This window comes from Ambystoma mexicanum, chromosome 6q (genome assembly GCF_040938575.1).
Source record: "Ambystoma mexicanum isolate Mex_15411 chromosome 6q, UKY_AmexF1_1, whole genome shotgun sequence".
In the NCBI taxonomy this organism is placed as follows: Eukaryota; Metazoa; Chordata; class Amphibia; order Caudata; family Ambystomatidae; genus Ambystoma; species Ambystoma mexicanum.
The window spans coordinates 1308057846-1308080742 of NC_090937.1; the positions used below are offsets into that span (position 1 = coordinate 1308057846).

The 22897-nt window shown below is 45.9% G+C and overlaps 1 protein-coding gene across 2 annotated transcripts in view; it reads left to right on the forward strand.

Annotated features, from left to right (window-relative positions):
- Positions 1 to 22897, forward strand: part of TAPT1 (transmembrane anterior posterior transformation 1) — a 596742-nt gene that overhangs the window by 87731 nt on the left and 486114 nt on the right. For both annotated transcript variants that reach the window (XM_069631915.1, XM_069631916.1), the window contains exon 3: positions 10097 to 10215. In XM_069631915.1, coding sequence (XP_069488016.1) covers positions 10097 to 10215 — 119 coding nt within the window. The remainder of the gene's footprint in view (positions 1 to 10096; positions 10216 to 22897) is intronic.

Here is a 22897-nt window from a genome sequence, read left to right on the forward strand (position 1 = left end):
GCCATGCCTTCTTTACATGCACTAATGTGGTTTCTTCATCTAATCATCTATCCTAGTCTCCTCATTGTGGAAGATCAGTTCAGCAAAGGGGACTACTAATCCTTATCTTTCTTGATCCATGTCATTCGGTTCCTCAGAAATGACATTTCTTGCACGTTTGTACAGATCCAATAAGCATTTATTGTGATATTTGGCTTCATTGGGTATCATGTCTCCTGCACGTTTTCAACCAAGCGGTACTGTGTATTCAATAATCTCTGTATAGTACCTTACGGGTTTTTCCATGTTAAATATTGTTGCTTTATTAAGTTCCAGCAGGTTTCCCTAAGACATCTTAAACAGCTTTCTCATTGGTGAATGTGACCGGGATCATCTCTGTTCTCTTCTATCTTGAGTGCTCTCTTTTCTGCTCTTAAGTTTTAGCACTTTTGTACTTTAGTCTGCATCTACGATGGTACTGTGGTGTGAAGCCCCCCTGTTCCAAGGGCTGCAATGGGGGGTAACGACAGCGCAGCCCACGTTAACGGCCCGAGTGAAGCGAGGGCCATTAATGAGGGCTACGGGCCATTAGCCCCCTGCTCCAGAACTTGGGAAGGGGGTTTAAGGCCATTAGCACCCCGGGCTACCAAAGCAGTAACTCTGGGTGCTGTATTTTCCTTTGTTCAACGGGATGCAAGCAGCATCCAATTGAACGCAGGAACATACTTTTCCAAGATGGCCACCATGGAAAGGGAATTGGGGCTCTGTACCATGGCGGTGAGGAGTGGAGAGTGGAGAGGAGCAAGCGGCGGCTGGGAGTGCCGCAGCCACTGAAATAAGGTAAGTGGGGGGTGATGAAGGGCCACAAAATAAAATAACGGGATAGGGTGTGGGGGGTAAGATGGAGGTGGGGGGTGTCCTTCAGATGGGATGGAATGCGGTCTTTCACCAGCGATTCAGCCCGCGTTCCTAGTCACCTGATTGGCTGGCTCCCCCCGCCAGGGTGCTAATGAGTATTGTTTGCAATCATGGCTGCTTAAACGCCATGATCGTCTTTAGTCTTTGCAACTAGAGAGTTTGTAGAAATGTCGTTCTTGGACCTTGATCAAGTTCCCTGTTATTGAATTGTAACCGCTTGGCCTATCCTTCCAAAATGAGCACAGCATCTAGTTAGTGTCAGCTGGAGGTGAATATATTGATGGCACAGGATATTCGAGATGGCTAGATTGAGGCTCTTAAGCATTAGGAAAAATGTTATGGATATCCGTACTGTACAACGCTCTTCAGTATAAAGTCATCAACAACCACTACCATTAGTCTTAAGGCTTGAACTACGCTGCAACCAACTGCAATAACAGTCTAGTATACTGGCTGCAACTGTTGATCAGCGTTCTCAGCCAGCAACATCTTGGTGAACTTGGAAAGATGCAATTTCATGGCTGTTCCTGCTCTGGTACTACTCTACAACAACTGAGTGGATGTTGAGTAAGCAATATTTTCACTATCATGTTATTTCATCATTTTAAAATGGTGTATTAGAACATTAAAAACAAGGTAGTCATTGGTGATTGATAACAGTACTGCAGTAAGATGTTTCCGGTGTTTGACTCCATATAGTTGCTGGTGCAACAGAGCTATTTTATACTTCATTCGTTGGCGGTGACTGTATGTTAATGGGCTTGTTGTAATTGGGGAATAGGAGTTCCATTTTCTTATTAGTTAGGAAAGGTTCCTCTATACAGCACCTTTCCTTCCATTTCTATGGACCCCGACCAAACCATTTACTTTATTTTTGTATCTGACCTGCTCATTTACAAAGCAGTGAAGCCTTGAGCTTCACTGCACTGGCATTTGCTCATCTGTTATGGGGAAACGGACATGTGCTTCAGGCTGTTAGTACTGGGAAACATTGTGGTAATTTTTTTCATTGTACAATGCATCTTACAATGCAGTGCCATGGGGCACACATTTTGTTTTGCGCTAGAATATCATTCAGGATTGGTTACTCTAGATGTGCTAAATGGCCAAGCTGGTGGCAGCAGTGACTTTTTATCATTTGTTTTATTTAAATTTTTTTATTTTTTTTGGGACATTTCGTTTTAGCTTTACCGCATTTGGCGACTAACTGTTGCTAGTGGTCAAACATGGCCACGCCACAAGGTTTTTCACTTGTCCTTTTGCCATCTTGTCTTTTAGCCTACTTCCTGGCCTGTGAGGCCAGGAAAACCCTTATGAGCTTCCAGTGCCCGGGAAAGCAGAGGCTTTTGGCAGGCTACTGGTGGGCTATGTGCGTTTTCAGCCAGGAAGTGGGCTGGGACTGTCTGGTCCCAATCCACAAGCTGTTGCCAGTGTGTCGGAGTGGTATGCATAGTTTTACCGCCAGTTTTCCTGATTGGAACACTGGTGTGGGCCAGGTCTGTCATTGGTTAGTGGGAGTTTCTGCTCATACATGGCTTTTAGGATAAGAGGACCCCTGCACCCACTTTAGAGTGTTCCTCGAAGAAACCAAAGGAGCCAAGACTCCTGTCTAGCAGCAAGACCCGCGAGTAGACACCCGTTGGAAGAAGGCCTGGCAACCAACTTCTGCTGCTGCTGTCCTGGAGAGTCCTGTCTTGGAGGTGGTCTTTAGCAGCCCTGTGAGAGAGCTGCAACACTTAGAGCTGACTTTGAGAATGGATGGTCCCTCCAATCTGAGTCCTACGAAGAAGAGCTTTTGGAGGTTCCCCTGCAAGGCACAGGGCTGACCAGCTCAAAGTTTGGCATACCATACTTCAGACATCACCGTTCCGAGTTGAGGCCTGGAACTTGGGGGGATCTTCAGCTTGTGCAACAAGACTTACCTCTGCGAAGGTTCGTGATCCTAGCATCAAGGAGACCCGAGATAGGAGTGATGGTCTGACCGCAGCAAGTCCATCCCTTTGCGTTGCTGTGTATCTGGTGTCCAGTCTTGTCCTGAAGGGAGCCATGCCTCGACTTCTGCTGCATTCTTCAATTGGAAGACCTTGCAGCAGCATCGGACACCGACCAGAGAACTGCTCGAACATGCAACCCCTGGGAATCGAGGGTTTAGGGTGACGTGGGAAAATCGACCTTGGAGACTCTTCAACCGACCTGCCAGGTCCTATGAAGAATCGGAGTACGGGGGGTGAGTTGTAGCGATACTCACCTGCACCCCTAACTCCATTTTAAAAGTTTTGGTAACTATTTGAAACTTTTGTTTTACTTTTGCTTTGCCATTGCATGTTCACACAAGCGCTCCGAAAGTTGGGAACACGTTTGTTTGTCAGATTAACTTGTCCCCTAACCATTGTAACCTTAATTTTTTCCAGCTTGACAAATATGCATGGGGATTTGCTGAACCTTTGGGGACAAGGCCCCATACATTTTAGGGATGGACTTCTGAAGTTAGGATTGAATCCTTGCGAACTTTAGGGCTTGTACTAATCTGTAACTTCCTTTTCAGGGGTTTGCTAAGTATTCTGCCTACCCTAGTGATTGTGTATATGTATTTTATTTTTATTGTTGTGATATTGTTACCTGTTAACCTTTTTTCACTCTTATTTGGCCATAAGTAAACCTGTTTGTCTAAGTGTGTTCTTGGACTGCATCACTGTGTGTGCTCATTGTGGACCCCTTACAAGCTCACCACCTCTTGAGACTTGGCCTAGACCGCTTGTCTAGCTACCTTGACCTGGTTTGGCTACAGTTGTCCCTATCGCAATGCTAGGTTGGCCTTCTATGCATATGTCCACCAGACCAAACAATAGAAAATCAGTCCTAACAGTTGGCAAATACAACAGGATTTTAATACTTGATGCTTCCCGTATTTGCTCAATAAAATCCAGTAAGGCAAGCATGTACAAAAAAATAGTAATCAGTGTCTCGCATTCCTCATATATTCTATATAGAAAATACGACAACTGTTCTATTCAAGCTATGAAAGCTGTACGCACTACAAGCTCACCTGTCAATTTCTGTAGCGTAGGGAAGAACAGTGTGCTTTTTTTTTTTTGCACTAGCATACATGTCTGCATGTTTGTGCATTGCAACCAGCAATGTGAGGTGTTGTAACATGAACTATTGGGGCATTGTTGCTCTTTGTTACAACGCTAAATCGACCAAGCCCCCGTACCACCTCCAACCCTTCTTTCTATTCTAATCACAGCATGTGAAACTGTTGGCTTCAATGATGGAGAATAGTTAGTTACATCCCTGTAATTATAGTTCTTCAGACACGGCATCTTTTAATGCTTCATATGCAACAAACCCTTTACTCCCTGCAAGGTTTAATGATATGCAATGTATGCAGGCAAACCTGAAGATAGCTGCTGTGGGCTGAACTTAAACATTTCCCATTCATTGATCTAGTGGAAAAGGTCCCAATTGAAGTGGATAGGCTGCCTATGACGACACAGAGCGATTTAAAGCATGTGAATCTATGAAATGTCCATAATAAAGGACTACATTTACAGGTAACTATTTGCTCGCCAGTGAGGGAAGACCAACACATTTTGGAAGCCATTGCTGACCTCAAGACATCGTGGGAGGTGAAATTAGATGCAGCCATGGCAGAATTGAAGTCATCACTGGAGGTTAAAATTGACGCAGTCAGCGTGGATGTTAACCTCTTGCGACAGGACGTACGGAAGTTAACAGAACGCACTGGGAAACTGGAGACAGAAACAAAGACCAATGTGGAAGCCTGGACGGATAATACCAAAACAATTGCCGAACTTGAACAGGTGCAGAACTTGGAACACAGAGCTGAAGAAGCGGAAGGGAGCGCCTGCAGAAATAATGTATTCATAGTCGGACTGCCAGAGGGAGAAGAGAATCCTGACCCAAAAAACTACATCGAGAACATGTTACTGCAGGAGATGGGCGCGGGAACGCTCACTCAAGGGTTCACAGTAGAGCGAGCGCATAGAGAACTGACCAGGAGACCGCCAGCGGGAGCTCCTCCCAGACCGATTATCGCCAAAATTCTGAACTATAAGGATAGGGAGTGAATATTGGAACACTTCAGAAAAGGTGGGATGATATGCAGAGCGTCGGCGACTGTCAAGGGCGTACCTGGACCATACTTTCCAAGTGCAGAAACAACGGCTAAACTATGTAGCGATAAAAAGATGATTGCGGGAGGCGGGCCTGAAGTTTGTTACTGTACCCTGCAAAATTGAAGATCTTACACAAAGGCAGGGCGCTCTTCTTTGTGTCCCCGGAGGCTGCGTCAAGGTGGATGGACACTGAACTGCCCAGCCGACGAAGGGGAGAAAGGAAGCGGAGAGGCTAAGTGATGCATCACTTTCTTGGTTAGGTACATTGGGAAAAGACTGAAGGGGAGCCACTGTGTATTTGCCTGAAGCATGTATATTGAAATGTGGTTAAAAGGAGAAAAAAAAGAGGCACCTAAAAATATAGTTGGTTTAAGATATGGGGAAGTCATTATTGTGCTCCACAGAACTGGGACACCAAAGAGCAGGAGATGCAGGTGCTGCCACAACAATGGCGGCATCATGGAACACGTCTAGTAGTGAGGGTATCAGTAGTACGGTATCCACCCACGGCACCCTAGTCTAACGGCCATTGGACTAAGGGGGAGATGCGGAGGAGCCTCAGATCCAGGGATGGAGCTGGGCAACAGTTTGAGGAAGTGTTGGGGGGAGGTTGGTGGAGGGCTACAGTTGGGGTTGCGTGGGCAACAGTTGGGGATGGGAAGGGTAGAGGATGGGGTGGAGTTGGGGGGGGGCGGGGGGTTTGCAGTGAAAACGGTTCGGTAACGAGCTTACACCCACGCGCTACTCCGCATGGAGCGAAAGACAAGGGAGGATGGAGGCGGGACTGGGTATGGATGAGAGATGGGAGACATTAAGATAGCAACCTGGAATGTCGGGGGGAATCAATAGTTACTTGAAGAGGAATAAGATCATGATGTATCTAAGGAGGCAGAGAATAGATATCGCCCTATTACAAGAAACCCACCTCACGAAGGAAAAACGGGACGTAATAAAGAGGAAATGGAATGGGACCACCATAGGTGCAACATATTTGGCATACGCCAGAGGAATAATTAATCCCCATTCGCCATAGGGGTAATTACTTGGATAGCACCACATGTCCCCTTCCAGTTATTACAGTCAACCGTTGAGGCAGATGGGAGGATGTTGGCGATACGGGGATTGATAGAAAATAGGGAGTTGTTAACACATATGCCCCGAACCAAGATACTGTGGCCTATTTCAAGACCTTATACAAGTTAGCCCATACCTTGGGGGTGCAGTTATATGGGGAGGAGACTTTAATTGCACACTGAACCCCTGGGTGGATAGATGAGACAGGAAGATGGATAAAACTACCCCTGCAGCCAAAACCCTGAGAGACTTTCATCTGGAAGATGTATGGATGCTGCATCACCCACATGAAACCCATTATTCTCATTACTCGGCCCCACAAAACCTATACACACGGTTAGACTATATGTTTGCTACTCTGGAGCTGACGGCAGAGCTCGTGTGGTCGGAATACAAAGCGAGGGTCCTCTCGGACCACTCGCCAAAGGCCTTAACATGGCAATACCTGCCCCCTAGGGCCAGGAACCCAATGTGGCGGCTTGGAGTCGAGGTATTGAAAGACAGAGTTCAGGGGAGACTTGAGAAAAGAAATGGTAGAATACTGCGAAAGTAACACTGGAAGCGTAGATTCGGCTGGTACTTTATGGGAGGCATTTAAGGTGGTGGTGAGGGGAGCTGCTATATCTAAAGCCAAGGGTCTGCAAGGAGATATAGCGCAGGAGTTGCAAAAGGCAGAGGCGAAACTAGAGGCAATTATGCGTAGAGGAGAGAACTCCCTTGAGGATGCCGAGACCATAAGCCAATTGCAGCAAGAGTATGGAGGGCACTGGGAGAGATTATGCAACCTGAACTATAAGAAATACATGAGAGGCAGCATGCTGGAGGGGACAAGCCGGGGAGGTTGCTGGCATGGTTGTATAAAGGGGGAGAATGGACAAATACTTGATACCCAAGAGGGTGTGAACGATGGGTTTCTTGAGTTCTACCAACAACTGTATGGAGACTTCAAAGGGGGTGAATTGCGTGAGATGGTTGAAACACTGGAGAATATTGTCTTACCTAAATTAGGGACTGAAGATGGGGAAACCTGGAGGCCCCAATCACACTGGAGGAACTGGAAGCAGTTATCAAGCTATTACCTACTAGCAAGGCCCTGGGAGCGGACCGACTCCCTAGTAAGTTCTACAAAACATATAAGACGGAAGTGCTCCCACCGCCCCCGTTGCTCGCAATGTTGAATGAAGTGTTAGAAATGGGCATACTTCCGGAATCCCTGAGAGAGGCGAGGCGATCATTACACTTCTTAAACCTAACAAGCCGAGCATGGACTGCGCATCGTACAGACAGCTATCCATTATGAACCAGGACAGCAAGATACTCACAGCTGTGTTGGCAAATAGGCTGAGACGGGTTATTAACAAACTTATACATCCTGACCAAACCAGATATGTTCTGCACAGAAGCATATCCGACAATTTCAGAAGGCTCCACCATGTCATAGAGCACACAGAAAGGAACTCGCACAAAGTCGCAATCATCTCATTAGATGCGGTAAAGGCCTTAGATCCTGTCAAATGGCCTTGGCTGATGGCAGCCCTAAAAGAATATGGAATTGGGCCCGGGTACCTGAAGTGGGTGAAACTACTGTACAGTACGCCACTAGCCAGAGTCCAGACGGGAGAAATCATCTCTGAGAGGTGGCAACTCAGTAGGGACACTAGACAGTGATGCCCTTGGTCCCCAATGCTGTTTATCCTAGCACTGGAACCCTTAGCGATGTATCTGAGGCAACAATACGAGGAGGTGGAGATCTACACGAAAGGATGGCCACATCTAATACCAATGCATGCTGATGATATGCTGCTTTATTTGAAGTTTACTGAGGAAAACCTGCAATGTATTTTAGAAGTAATGGAGCGATATGCGTTGCTCTCTGGCATTACTGTAAATCCTAAGAAATCGTGTATGTTCCCCTTGGGGAGATATACTGGGATCCCGCGAGAAAATCTACCAGTATTACAAATACATTGGGAGACTACTACCTTTTTAGATACCTGGGGATTGATATTTACCACACGGTGGAGGCTGAATATAAACACAACATGGAGAAGGTAGTGGCAAACATTGAGAACAGCATGAGTTTCTGGGCTAAGCTCCCTTTGGCCATGGTAGGGAGGATGGCACTGTTGAAGATAGTTGTACTACCTAGGTTGTTAAATTCTTTCGGGAATATACCATACATGATACCCAAGTGATTCTCTTTTTAAACTTTAGAGCATGTATAGGGGATTCATATGGCACAATACCAGTAATAGAATAGCCCTGTGGAAGCTGCAGAACATGCATGATCAAGGGGGCATAAAATTGCCCAACTTTGAGGTTTATTATTTGGCCTGTCCATTATAATATGTGGCTAGGTGGTTAACGGGAGACTCCACATCGGAGTCCAGATTGTTGAGGTCTGAATGTGTCCCCTTTTTTTTTTTTTTTTTTTTTTAAATGGATATGGCTGCCGAAATCAGATCTTAAAGGGGGCATGAGAATGCTAGAACTGGGATGGAAGTTGTGGCGCAAGGCTTGTCAGGTCATGGAGAACCCGACCCCGTGTTCCCTGCAAGTGCTGCTAGGGGCATTGATCAGAGTGGACGAGCAATTGAGGAAGATAATTCGTAAGCATTGGGAACCGATGGGCATTGCAACGTTGGGTGATGTATGGCAAGATGGGAAGGTAATGGAATTTAACGCATTGATAGAAGAAACGGGTCTACACTCAGGACAGTATATCACTTACACCAGATTGGTGCAGCGGGTGAAAGAGACGTGGTCAGAAATAGTGCTGGAAGGTCAACCCGACACGACCATAGAAACAATTTACGATATCTTGGTGGGGGGGGGGGGGGGCAAGACGTTAATTTATGAACTGTTGATGTCCACAGTTGGAAAGGAGGTGACCCAGCTGAGACTGAACTGGGAAGAGGAAGCTGGAGAACCTATGAATGATGGGTTGTGGGTGAGGGAGGGTTCAGAGATGGCACAAAAAAGTGTCCAGGAACACGAGGCTGCAACAGATCCAGCTATATATTACTCGCAGGGCGTACATGACCACCCCCCCACCCCCCAGAGGATTGCTCGATTCAAGAACGCAGGAATACAAACATGTCCCAAATGCGGGGAAGTGAACACAGGGATGATGCATATGTTCTGGGCATGCCCGGAAATCGGAAAATTCTGGGGAGAAGTAGTCCACCGTTTAGCCGAGAAAGGCATCATATTAGATCTGGAATCTGTGTGGGCATGCATGGTAGGGGGGGGGTTTCCTAGACCATGCAAACTGAAACCTGTGAGTAAACTCAAGGACTTGGCCTATATACTGGCCAAGCACAGAATTGCCGTGGGTTGGAAAGCAAATGGACCAAAGGTAGATGTTTGGTGGCACGACTTCCAGAAATGGGCAGAAGTGGAAACTGAGGTATGGAGCGAAGCGGTCAGTAGAGGGAGAGAAGAGGGAGTGGAAACTTTGATGGCCTGGAGACACTTAGTGGCCTGCCTAAGTGAACATGATTTTTCCGGGAGTACAGAGGAGGAGGAGGAGGTACCCCTAGATGAAATACCGGCAGATGGTGAAGTAGGTTCGAGTCAGGGGGGAGGGTAATGGGGAGGCAGTGGACACTTTGTGATATTGAATATGATGTCTGAACTTGCATGATGTGTACTGTTGGGTTTATCGTGTTGATTCGTTGTTGTTGAAGTTAATACAAATTGTTTTTAAAAAAAAAAACATTTGCCTGCTAGTCCCTGTCCCAGGAACTTTATTTAATTATGTGATCATTATGCCTCTGGAGACCTTTCAAGGTGTGTTGCTTGTACCCCGTGCTCGACAGTCCAGTTGGCTTTCATTTTGACCTACTGTTCTCCTTTGTACCCAATATGAATTGTCCGCTGCATTCAAACAGTCTAGTTTAAGGGTTATGTTCTGTACTTGAATGATTTATATATGCACTGCAGTTAACTTTCTGAAATGTGTTTCTCTCCTTTTTAATACTTAGTTGATGGTGTTTGGGATCTTCCTTTGCCTAGATGCCTTTTTATACGTGTTCACTTTACTTCCTCTGAGAGTCCTTCTGGCTTTAATCAGGTTCATTACTCTGCCCTGTTGTGGTTTAAGGTAAGATGTTATGCTTTTCACTATGGAGCACAGCAATTTATGTGTGCAATAATGTTTATTCTCTGCCATGTACTCATATTTCAGCAAAGTGCTTCCTCCCTTAATGAAAGTGAATTTGAGGCAAGTTACACATTCCACAACGCCAGTGATATATATATATATATATATATATATATATATATATATATATATATATATATATATATATATATAATTTTACACACACACACTCTTGTGGAATCTGCTTAGATCACATGCTATGCATAGGCCGACATCTAGTGGTAGCTGTGGAGTATTACAGTTTTTGTTTTCGAAACTCGTAAAGGGACATCAACACGGTGTGCCAGTAGTTCTATCCCTAGTGTGAGGTTTACCGTACCCATGGTGCTTCACGCATCAAGGTCCCTCAGATTGTTTTTTCCCCCTCATCATAGTCGGACGCATATCCTTCTTGGCCGTCGCCCTGATTTAAAAAAAGTTTAACTATAGTATTTCTTTCTGTCCTTTCGATAATCCATCTACCGTGAAAAGTCTTCGGTGACTGCTTCGAGAACACATTACTATCGCTGACGACTACAACAGCCAGTCTCAACAATCCTTTGTTACGGCCTCGGAAGGCCTCAATGGGCCTCAGCCCTCACTAGCACGACCAAGTCTCACCACTCAAAGCACAACTCACACGGCCGAAAGTCGATCACGCGCCGACCAAAAGGCCACAAACGACGTTGAGGGCGAGGTCTGAAATTTCCCTGTTCTCTGGGCCATCGCGATCACCAAACGTCAGGCCCCTGAAACGGACGGTGAACTTAGTTTCTGACGCCATGTCTAAACCCTCGAAATCCTCTGGTGCTGAGGTCTGGACATCGAAAGACGCATCAACGGCCTCCAAGAAAGGCACACAGAAGCCTTAAATGAGCATGTTACTGAAACACATTACCGATACCCTGTTAAAGGGCCGTATGTCGAAAGATCATAACTCTTCGCCACAAAAGGGGGGGAAAAAACTACAGAAAGCAGGATTTTCAGTACAACAGAGTGCCCACTGTCGGGCTATGCAACATTAGAAAAATAACAGAAAAAAAAATGGGATCCACCACCTGCACCCACTACCCTACTCAAGGCCCCCCTCTTCTGCCAAGCTCCTCTCACTGGACAACAGAGCAATTTGATAAGGTTTTGAGGCAGATGTCCTGTTTTGTTTATTTCTCTGACCACCCTGAGGTCCTGCAAAACCTTCAGGGAACACCACAAACTACTCAGAGGTGGCCTGCAGCCACCCAGCCTACCACCAAAAAAAGCCTGCCTAGACTCTACGCAAACTTCCACCTCAGATCAGGAACTAGGGCAACATATTTACTATTATGCCACGCAAGACCCCCAGAACCCTGCCACTTATACAGATACAGACAACCAAGAAAACCTGGAGGGCGTGGACCGGTACTACGATGACTATGATGAAGTTTACATCATCCAGTCACCAGATCACACAGACCCACCGGTGGATAACCAATTACAATATAATGACCTGCTCCTGAAGGCTGCAGAGCACTTCAAGATAGACACACAAGAAACCTAGGTTGACAAGGACTTTGTTGAAGACATCCTCAGGGATAAAAAAAAATCAGAAACCCAATTCATCCCCCTGTTGCAATCAGTTCAGAGAAGCTTCCAACCCTCTCTGCTCACACCAAATTTAACGCAGACGGTCAACCCGCACATCGAGAAGATGTTGAGACCAGCCCCCTGAGACCCTTTATACATTAATGGGCAGTTTAAATTCGACTCTTTAGTGGTGACAACTACAAGAAAAAGAGCGGGAACGCCTCTGGCCTCTTCCGAAGCCCCTCCTAATAAGGAGAGTAAGAAAATGTATACCCTTTGGAAGGAAAGTGGCCTCATCGGCAGCTTACCAAACTAGAATTGCTAATGAAACAACACTATTAGCCGTTTAGAACTGTCACAAGTGGGATGAGACTGCAGAACAAATCAAATCGGTCCCAGAAACCCTCAAAACGCAGCTGTCGCTCACCATCGCAGAGGAGAAACGGGTAGCCAACTGCATCCTTAAACAACTTGGATGCAGCGGACAATGCAGGAAGAATTTGTGGCAGAAGGCACACTGACTTAACGTCATGCGTGGCTACGACAATCCGGCTTCAAGGTTGAAACACAGGCAACACTCCTTAACATGCCCATTGAACCCAACTCTTTGTTTGACAAAGTGGTGGAGGATGCTCTTAAAAGCGCAAAAGAGGAATGACTCCCTCAAATCATTAGGGCAGCTCACCAACAAACCATTTGGACAAAGAGGAGGTTAGAACTCGCAGGTTTGGCGATCAAAACTCAATGGGCATCAAATTATAGTCAAAGTGGCCAAAGCTCATCCTGGGGTTTATCACAGGGACACTCCTCACAATAGGGCTTTCAAAGAGTTTCTATATTTCAACCATTGTCGATGCATTTTCACAAAAGTTATACATGTGTTATAACATATATCGCTCATTTTCCAGCCGTAGTTTGTAAAAAAAAACTTATGTTTCAGATTTTTAATACAGGGGATATGGGACCATAGTATCATGTAATTTAGCATATGATGATATAAAGCTAAAGTGTGCAAAGGTATTGCATTCCTTGTACTTTCTAGTCTAATCAGTTATATTGGTCCATTGACAAATTCATTTGGAGCAATCTATTACTCAAGGATTGCAAAAAGAGATGGAGAAAAACAAAACGGTGGATGTTTTCCTTTTCAAGTCGACATGTTTCGGCCTCTAAAACATGTGCTGAACCATCTCATGTGCTGTCGGTCTCTGAAGTGTAAGGGCTATCTTCAGGACTCAATAATTTCACAAGAATTCTATTCTTCCCCTCATGGATACATGTTCAACATCTGGAGTTCACAATGCTAACTTGGGGGCATTGAGATATTGTTCGAAACTAGAACTTCAAGACCCTCTCAGTTTCAACTTCAGGTGCGTCTTGCTACCTTAATTGTGTGATATCTGTGGTGAGCGAACAGTATATCTTCCTGCCTCTTCCAAAGATTCAGATGGTTCCAAAGGGAATCCAGTTGTTTTTCTGACTAGTCAAAAAGGCGAAATCGCCTGGATGCCTCAACCACTGAGTCTCTCAAGGTGTGTCGCCCCCCCGTGTCTAGCTGCTAATGCACTTGTCGAGCCATTTCACACTTCACCCACGCATGGGAGTGGATCACTTTGGACAAGTGGGTACTTTCCACTGTGGCTGGTGTTTTATTGTATAGAGCTGATCCAATAACCATCCAACCACACGTCCAGACAAAGGCACACCTCCCCGGAAGAACAACGTATCCTGTTGGAAGAGGCGAAGGCACTGCTTCTAAAGGACGCCGTAGAAATTGTCCCAACAAACCAGGTAAACAAGGGTATTAGTTCGATTTACTTCCTCGTGCCAAAGAAGGACCTAACCTAACGATGCACCTTGTCCTAGACCTGCGCCCGGCGAACACCCATGTAAAGCCACAAATATTCTTCATGACAACGCTACAGGAGGTAATCCCGCTGCTGAAGCAGGGGGACTACATGGCATCCTTGGATATGAAAGATGCATAATTTCATATTTAAATGTTCCCAGCACACACAAGGTTCTTGCGTTTCAAAATAATGAACCAACACTTCCAGTTCATGGTCCTACCTTTCAGCATAGCCTCCGCTCCAAGGGTGTTTATCAAGGTACTAGCGGTAGTGGCAGCGCACCTACAGAGGGAATCAATCCCAGTGTAACCTTATCTGGATGACTGGCTTGGGAATCTCCCAAAATTTTCAAGCAAAATACCCAGAGAATAATCAATCTCCTGTTCAATTGGGGTTCTCAGTCGACGAAAAGAAATAAAGTCTTGTTCCAAACAAGATCAAACAGTTCTTAGGGTCTAGTCTTTCCATCAAACGAAAGTGCAAAACATGCTGCTGCAAAATACCTCAGTATCTAGCCGGTCGCCAAATAATACGCAAAGCAATGCGCTTGCTCAGGATGATGGCATGCATTTACCTGGTCCCACACGCACGACTGCGCATGCGTCCAATGCAAGAATGGTTAGCAAAATAGTGGTCTCAGGCAAGTGGTCAGTGGGACGATCTAGTGGTAGTTTCACTAACCCTAGTACAAGCTCTACGCTGGTGGACAAAGGAGACCATGTTAAAGGGAAAACCTTTTCACAATCCTTCAGTGCAGGCAGTAGTCACTACAGACGCATCGCTCACCGGGTGGGGGAGCTCATTACCTTTTGGAACCATCAGCAATGCTCAATGCCCTACAAGCTTTCCAAGTACACCTGTCTGGCCAGATGGTTCAAATCCTCACGGACTGTTCCACCGCCATGTTTCACATAAACCAGCAAATGGGGACCTGGGGGTGGGACACACTCTCCAAGCCTGTCCAAGTTAGCACAAAAAATGTGGAAGTGGGCACTCAAGTGGGTAATTCTTCTAACATCGCAACATGTTCCAGGGAAACTCAATCTTCAGGCAACTCCCTAAACAGAGATCCTCTAACAGAAGAGCACGAGTGGCAGCTCGACAGAAATATTGTAGACAAGATCTTCACACTATGGGGGTTCTCTCTAGACTTCACCACAAAACACGCAATGCCCAAACTTTGCATCCAGGTTTCCGCAAGACAATTCAAGGGGAATGCCCTATGGATGAACTGGTTAGGGAAATTTGGCTACGCCCCCCCCCCCCCCAACTCCACTAATGAGCAAAGTAGTCGACAAAATGCACAAGGAACAAGTAACACTAATCCTAGTTGCTCCTATGTGGGCGAGACAACCTTAGTTTCCACATCTGTGCAAACTGGCGATGTGCGATCCGATCAAACTTCCGTGCCCCTACAACATGCTTACGCAGAAAGGGGCGACAATATTACACCCTCAACCTCGCTCTATGAACTTGGCAGCTTTTCTCAAATCAAGGACCTGTGATCTGCACTTCACCTTTTGCTTCCCTTCTCTATACCTATACTGGTATCTGCTTCCTTAGCTAGAACACCACCTGCAATGGATAAGAATATTACTTAAGTCTGGATTTCAATTATTTTTCTGTAATCTTGTGATTTGATCTTTAACACAAGTCCAGTATCCGGTTTCTGCACTGCTGTTTGTCTGCCACTTCTTTTCGACACCTATCCTTGTAATTCTATTTCATTGTTTTATTATTTTTTTTTTGTAACCATTGTTGTACACCCATGTAAAAGCACCCAGATACCTCTGGGTTCGGCACGCTATATAAGCAAATAAACTAAACTTGGCTCCTTAAGTCATAGAATTCGACATTTAAAACTACCTCAAATATGTATGGACATTCTCGGAGGCACGTAAACCAAATTGTTAAGCATTGTTATTTTAACAAGTTTAAAAGATTTCTAATATGGTGCCCATCAAAATAAATAAATCCCATAGAATGTACTCCATCACACATTCTTCATTACATGCTCCACCTACCTACTAGACTTGGGCTAGTTTTTAACTCAAAGGTCACCTAGCGTACACCCTTCTCTAAATACGTTGTCCTGATGGAAAATCCCAGTCATTTGGTGTTCATGGAGGGAGTAAAAAGACTCCACCCTCCCATTTCCAACCTGCCTCCAGGGTGGGACCTAAATGTACTACTTGCTAAGCTCATAGGATCCCCCCCTTGAGCCTATGCATTAATGCAGACTTAAACACCTCACATACAGCTTTTCTGGTGGCTACCACCTCCATAAGAAGAAGAGTCTGAACTACAAGCTTTGTCAGTGCAAAACCCTTTATTTGTCATCCACAGAGACAAACTGATATTCACAATACACCCTAGGTTTTCACTTAAGTGCATTTCTAAGTTATGTGTCAATCAGTCCATTGAACTATCAGCTTTCTTTCAAAATGTTTCAAGCTCAGCTGAGAAAAAACTCCATACACTAGATGTAAGGAGGGTGGTCCTTTACTACGTAAACAAGACAAGACCGCTTGGGGAAAATGGAGCGACTGTCTCCATAGCTCCGGGCAGGGAAGGAGACCACGTTTCCAAAAAACGCCATCTGCAGGTGGATAGTCGGATGCATACAGCTCTGCTACTCTCTGTCAAATAAAACTGTCTTTCACTCCAAGAGATCACTCTACCAGTGGTACAGGAGCTACCTTGGCCTTTATAGCAAATGTCCAGCTAGATGCTATTTGCAAAGCAGCTACATGGATCTATATCCATACTTTCACTCAGCACTATGGCATTGACACATTCTAAAGCTGATTATTAGGTGGGACAAGCAGTGCTGAAACATCTATTCGCCACCGTACCTTCTCATAACCCACCACCTTCTCCAAACACTGCTTGGTAATCTGCATAGCATGTGATCTAAACGGATTCCACAAGCCTCAGAAGGGATTTACTTACCATAATTGTATTTCTGATGCTTGCATCTCCTTAGATTCACATGCGCCCCCTGTGGAGTAGAAGGTGCAGAGATATTTCGGGGATTCATCTGTTATAAATCTGCTTTACGGCACCTGTACTCGCGCTACACTTCATGCAACCTCATGTCAGAAACAAAGCAATCTGAGGGACCTCTGTGTGAAGCACCATGGGTACAGTAGACGTCACACTAGGGATAGTATTGCTGGCACACCCTGTTGACGTCCCTTTTTGAGTTTCGAAAACAAAAACTGTAATACTCTGCAGCTACCACTAGATGTAGGCCTATGCATAGCATGTGAATCAAGCATCAGAAATACGATTATGGTTAGTACTGTAAACTTTGCTAAAGAGACGTTATACTTAAGTTGCACTAATAAAAATCTATGAAATGCCATGGGAAAAAGATTGTTAAAGGGACGTTATGGTTACAAGTAATACCGGAAACCCGCAAGTTATGGCGAGCTAACCAAACATAACTCGTGCCACCACCATGCACTGCTAAGACTAACACCCAGAACAAACAAACCTTGAATATTTTGAATGCAGATACCTATTTTCCTAAGAGACTAACTGCAAGGAAGCCCAAAGTACAGCAGTACCAAAAGCTGTTCACGCATCACTAACTAACAATCTTTCAGTGCTTCAAAAATGTATTCGAAGCATTTAAAAAGGTAGCCCTTGTCAGATTTTGAATGGGTAGGCGTAGTGAAAGAATCTGTAATGTTGAGGATGGATCTGAATCTGAGACTTGAGGCAGAATATTTTAGGAAGCTTTTATTGGACTTCAGATAGGACTTCAGGAGGATAATTGTTGGCTGGAACACTATTGCACATGCTGCGGAAAATGTACTAGGGTGGAGGTGTTTTGGAAGGATGTTTTAGATCACATGGAATTAGTTACGGGTGTGAGTGTTTCACGGTACCCAAAATACATAATATTGTGGTTCAGTGGTTGTAGTAAGAGGGTTGCTAATTGTTTGCGAATGGTATCGGGTAATAATGTCCCCATACATAATGTCGCCGGGAAAAGCCAATGGTGGCATTCTATATGGTGACCTGCATGGGGATGGGTTGCAGAGAAATCCCCTGCTAAAGTTGCAGGTGTGACCCCCCACATGTTCAATGTAATAATGTCTTCGCAAAAAACGGAATTTTTGGTCGGTGGTGGGCCTTCATGGCAACCATCCTCGCGTTCATGGGTGTATCGCACTCACGGGCAGCCTCTGCCTGTACCTACGCCAAAGCCTTTGGCTGAAGATGCGTTCTTTGGGAAGTTTCAGATGCTCATGCACTTCAACCCTAAAGTCGTATTTCAAGCATCTGTTCAGGGAAATGTACCCCGATCCACATGTCCCACCTTCGGCCCCAACTGTTCTGGTGGCGGCACTGCCTCCACCACTTCCTTCTGGACCTCCTCCATCTCTTCCTCCTCTGCCCCTGTTGTATCCTATAGAGAAGACACTGGTGGATGGACCGGGACAATACTTTAAAACCTGAGGCGGTATGCGTGGTGGACCAGACTGCTGCTCTCACCTTGTTGGATGAGCCTCCAGCAGAACAGGACAGCGATGAGCAGCACCACTCAGTGAGAGCATTCCATGACTGGGTCCTGGATATGATGGCCCTCCTTGACATTCCAGTACCTGAGGCCTCCACTACTCAGGAGGGGGTGCTTTCGGTAGCCTTTACCCTGTCACCTCAAGAGCGCACCGGCCTGTTCCTCTAAGACGCCTTGGCTCAGGCCCGCAAAGTCTGGGATAAACCCCACACTGGGCTACACATCAACAAGAGAATTGACGCTCGATACAAGCTTCACACATCTGAGGAGATGGCCTTATCGGCTTGTCCACTCCCGTCCTCAACGGTGATGGCTGTGGCCACCCTCAAGTCCAAGCTGGCCTCTGCATCTTCAACGGCATCAGCCCAAATCCTATCCAAGGACGATAAACATTTAGACTCCTTGGGCAAGAATGTTTTTGCAAATCCGGCTCTCCAACTTCGTCAAGCGAACACCAAGCTCATCCTGGCAGCAGTCAATCTCAGGCTGTGGAAAGAGTTAGCTGATTTCCAGGAGTGCATTCCTGCAGATAGGCTAGATGACTTTAAAGCCGGTTTGTCGGACGCCAGAGTCTTGGCACAGGATCTACTGGAAGCTGCGGCACACCACGTAGATACCTCAGCTAGAGGCCTTAAGGTAGGGGTGGACACCTCCCACCAGGCGTGGCTCCACTCGACAAAGTTTTCAAAGGAAGTACAAGATAAAGTATTGGACCTTCCTTTTGATGGCAAGGAATTGTTTCATTCTTCTACTAACGAGGAGCTCACAAAGACCAAAGCGAGTACCCAAACTGCCAAATCTTTATCGGTATTGGCGAAAGCACCAGCTAAGGCCCCTTATACACAGAGGTCAGGGTCCCAGACTTGATCCTTCTCTGGCTTCAGAGGTTTTCAGGATCATTGTGTGTGTCGAACTGAAGCTGTGGTTGGCGGGACCCACCGAAAACAACAACGGCAAGGTGGTCCCTTTTTCCCTCTGCAATCTGCCTCTTCTCCAGGGGCAGGTAGTCTCCCCGCCAACAAACCAGCAAAATTATATTTTTGTTGGTCGCACGAGACTCCGGTGGGAGGACGAAACTCGTCTCATCTGGAGGCGTGTCAGACCTTCACCTAAGACTGGTGTGTTTTGTCCATCGCTCGGGCGGGGTTTCGCTTGCCCCTCCCCGCAACTTCACCCTTCAATCCCCCCCCCTTACAGCAGATCGGGACGCCCTCCCTCAGAGCCGAGGTACAGAAACTTCTGGACCTCACGGAGGTGGAACCTGTTCCCCTTGGGGAGCAAGGGGAGGGCTTTTACTCTTGTCTGTTCAGTGCCCAAACCCAACCAGACTGACCTGCGTACTATCCTCAATCTTTCCCAGTTCAATCTGTCTCTTCCCCAAGAGAATTTCAAGATGATCACACCTTGCCAAATAAAGTCCTCTCTTCGGAAGGGCGACTGGCTCAGTGTAGTCGACCTTCAGGACGCTTACATGCACATCCTGATATGGAAGCCGCATTGGAAATATCTGCGGTTCTCTGGAAGAACATTTTCAGTTTTGTGTGCTCCCTTTTGGACTCAGCTCAGTGTTGCGTGTCTTTACGAAGATGTCGGCCATTGCAGCTTTCCTTCGGCTACAGGGCGTTCATATATACCCGTATTTGTCCGACTGGCTCCTACGCAGTCCTTGTCCACAGACTGCATTGAACAATCTCCAGTTTCTCCTCCAGAGCCTGTTTCACCTCGGGTTGGTGGAAATCTTCCACGACTGTCTCCCAAGACCTGATTTTCCTGGGTTTCCGTTGGAATACGATCAGTACCGTGGTGTTCCTAACGGCAGACAGGATTGCCGATCTATCCCCCATGGGTCTGCTCTTCCTCCAGTCTTCCCACATGATGGCTTGGTGGTTTCAGAGACTTCTGGGCCATGCTTCTTGCGTACTGGCTCTTCCTCTTGCACGTCTGAAAATGAGGCGTACTCGGCTGGCTCTTCGGAGTGCTTGGTCTCAGGCTTTGGACTCGGATTCCAAGATGATCCCAGTTCCATCCTGCCTGACGAATCTACTATGGTGGTCCTCGACCAACATTTCTGTTGGAGCCCCCTTTCAGGAGCCCGGCCCACAAGTGACGGTTATCACAGACTCCTCCCTTCTCGGGTGGGGCACGACGCTGGATCATCTCCAGGTATTCGATCTGTGGACACTTCAGGACAGGCAGTTTCATATCAATTATCTGGAACTCCTGGCTGTTTTTCTGGTGCTAAAAGCTTTTCAACAGTCCATCACAAACAAGGTGGTCTGTATTCGCATGGACAACTCTGTGGCAATGTTTTTATATCAACAAGCAGGGTGGCACAGTTACCTCTCTTTGTGGACCTGGCCATTCAAATTTGGGAATGGGCTATCCAGGACGACATTTGGCTGCTGGCTGTACACATTCCGGGTCACATCAATGTAACTGCAGACTCACTCACCCGCCAGGCAGCAGCCAGCTACGAGTGGGAACTGAAAACAGATGTTCTCTCCACCATTTATTGCCAATGGGGCACTCCAGAAGTTGACGCGTTTGCGACTTTTACAAACTGGAAAATTCCTCTTTATGCATCCAGGAACGGTCTCGGGGTATTCTCCCTAGGGGACGCTCTCGAGATCCCGTGGCCTAACATGAAGGCCTATGCTTTCCGCCACTGCCTCTGATTAATCGGTCACTCTGAAAGCTCAGGAATACATCGAATGGCACTCTCCTGGTCATAGCTCCTTGTTGGCAAGCCAGTTTCTGGTTCTCAGAACTTCAGCATCTTTCGATTCTTCCTCAGATCAGATTGCCGTTGATTCCTAACCTGCTTCACCAGTGCGATCAAGAGATCTGGCACTCCTCCCCACAATCGTTCAGCTTGGTGGCCTGGTGCCTGAATTCAGATTGTTAGGGCAGTTTAACTTGTCCGAGGAAAATATGCGCATCATCCAAGCAGCCAGAAAACCACCTACGAGGTCTCAATATAGAAGCAAATGGCACCGTTCTTGCTACCGGTGCTTAGATAAGCAAATTGACCCTAGGCATGCTACGTTAGACACAGTACTATCTTTCGTGTCCCACCTTGCAGCTTCAGGCATTCAGGTCTTGTCTTGCAGAATTTACTTATCTGCCATTGCAGCCTACCTGTCCAGACAACTGTTCCTTTTCTTTTACTAATCCGGGGGTCTGGGCAAGTGCAGGGGGATACCAACTGTAAGGGTCAGCTTGTGTGAGCGCAGGGTGGACCAGAATTGGGCTAGTCGGGGAAGAGTGCCCGAGGGCAAGTGATGGGGAGGGACTGGTCGAGGATTAACATTTGGAATGACTTTACTGCGATTTCCTCCCATGGGACAATGATCATGTCGTGAAAACTGTGTGAGTACAGTCGGCAGCATAAGTTATAAAAGATGGTCAATCAAATGACAGGGTCTTTATGCTGTAGGCATTGGTACTATGGTTTGGGACAATAGGACCTCCCGTTTGAGGCAAAAAATAAATGGCAGGCGGTTTTTAATTTGGCATTGCATAAATGTCAATGTGCTAAGTTACAGTGGCAATATTTTCTGAGTCTTGTCTAGCATAAAATACCTACATTAAAAAGGGATGCCGTCTCAAACTCAACACAGATAATAGTACCAACAAAGTGTCCATTTTTCACGTGACTGTTTCATTTGTGATGATGGGGTTCTTCTACTTCATGGCCTATAGTTGACCTAGAACATGGTGTTGGTGAAGCGAAACTGCAATGTAATGCACACACCATTACAAACAAAGCCCCCCTCAAAATAATAGTTACAATCACACAGTCGAGCAATAATCATGATGCCTCAAACAGTATTACAAAAAGTGTTATTTATTTTTTGGTGTTACATTTTAAGCATAGCATGTCAGCTATTGAGATGAAACGGTGGCGTCGTGGGGGCTGGGTTATTCTACAGGAATTAGTAACTTGTGATCTGTGGAAAACAGTATATTTTGAGCTCTTGTATTCACGGGGAGAAAAGGAGAGCAATCGGAACTTGCGAATGGACAGTTTCATTTCAGTGCTGCCTTGTGATCCTGGGCAAATGTTATAGACCATTAGCTTTTGTGTTCCATGCGAAGAAAAGGAAAGAAAGGTGGAACATCAATCGGCAATGGTAGTTAAATGAATCTTCACAGTGCATCTTTGTGATCTTGGGCTATGTGTATTCTGAGCTCAGAAACCTATGCCGGAACGCTGTCGGTGTTGGATGATTGAACTCGATATTGTTTTAAAAAGGAAGAAATGGAAAACACTCAGTCCAGGGTTATATAGGTGTAAGAAAAGCTTATTATTGCATAGTCCTCGAACTTCATGGGGCTACAGTGATGTTCCATACTTTAATTTGCTATTTAATGCAAACAAATGTTCTTTGTATTAAATAGCAAATCACATCTTCACTGTGTATGTCGTTGGACTCCGGGGGGCAGCATTGCGCCAAATATTAAATTTACTTTTGATGAAATGCACTATTTGACAGCATTAGTAAATTGTTTTCGTACCCTACAATGGGACGAGTACATTTTATTTTGGCAGAGTAGATGAACTAAGTAACTAGACCTTCAGATATAGTGATATTTGAAGGATGTTGCGAGTTATTGCATTGATTAGTAACATATACATCTCTTAGATGCACCTTTTCTGTTGGCTTCCTCTCCTCCCTCTCAGCTCAGAGATAGCCTT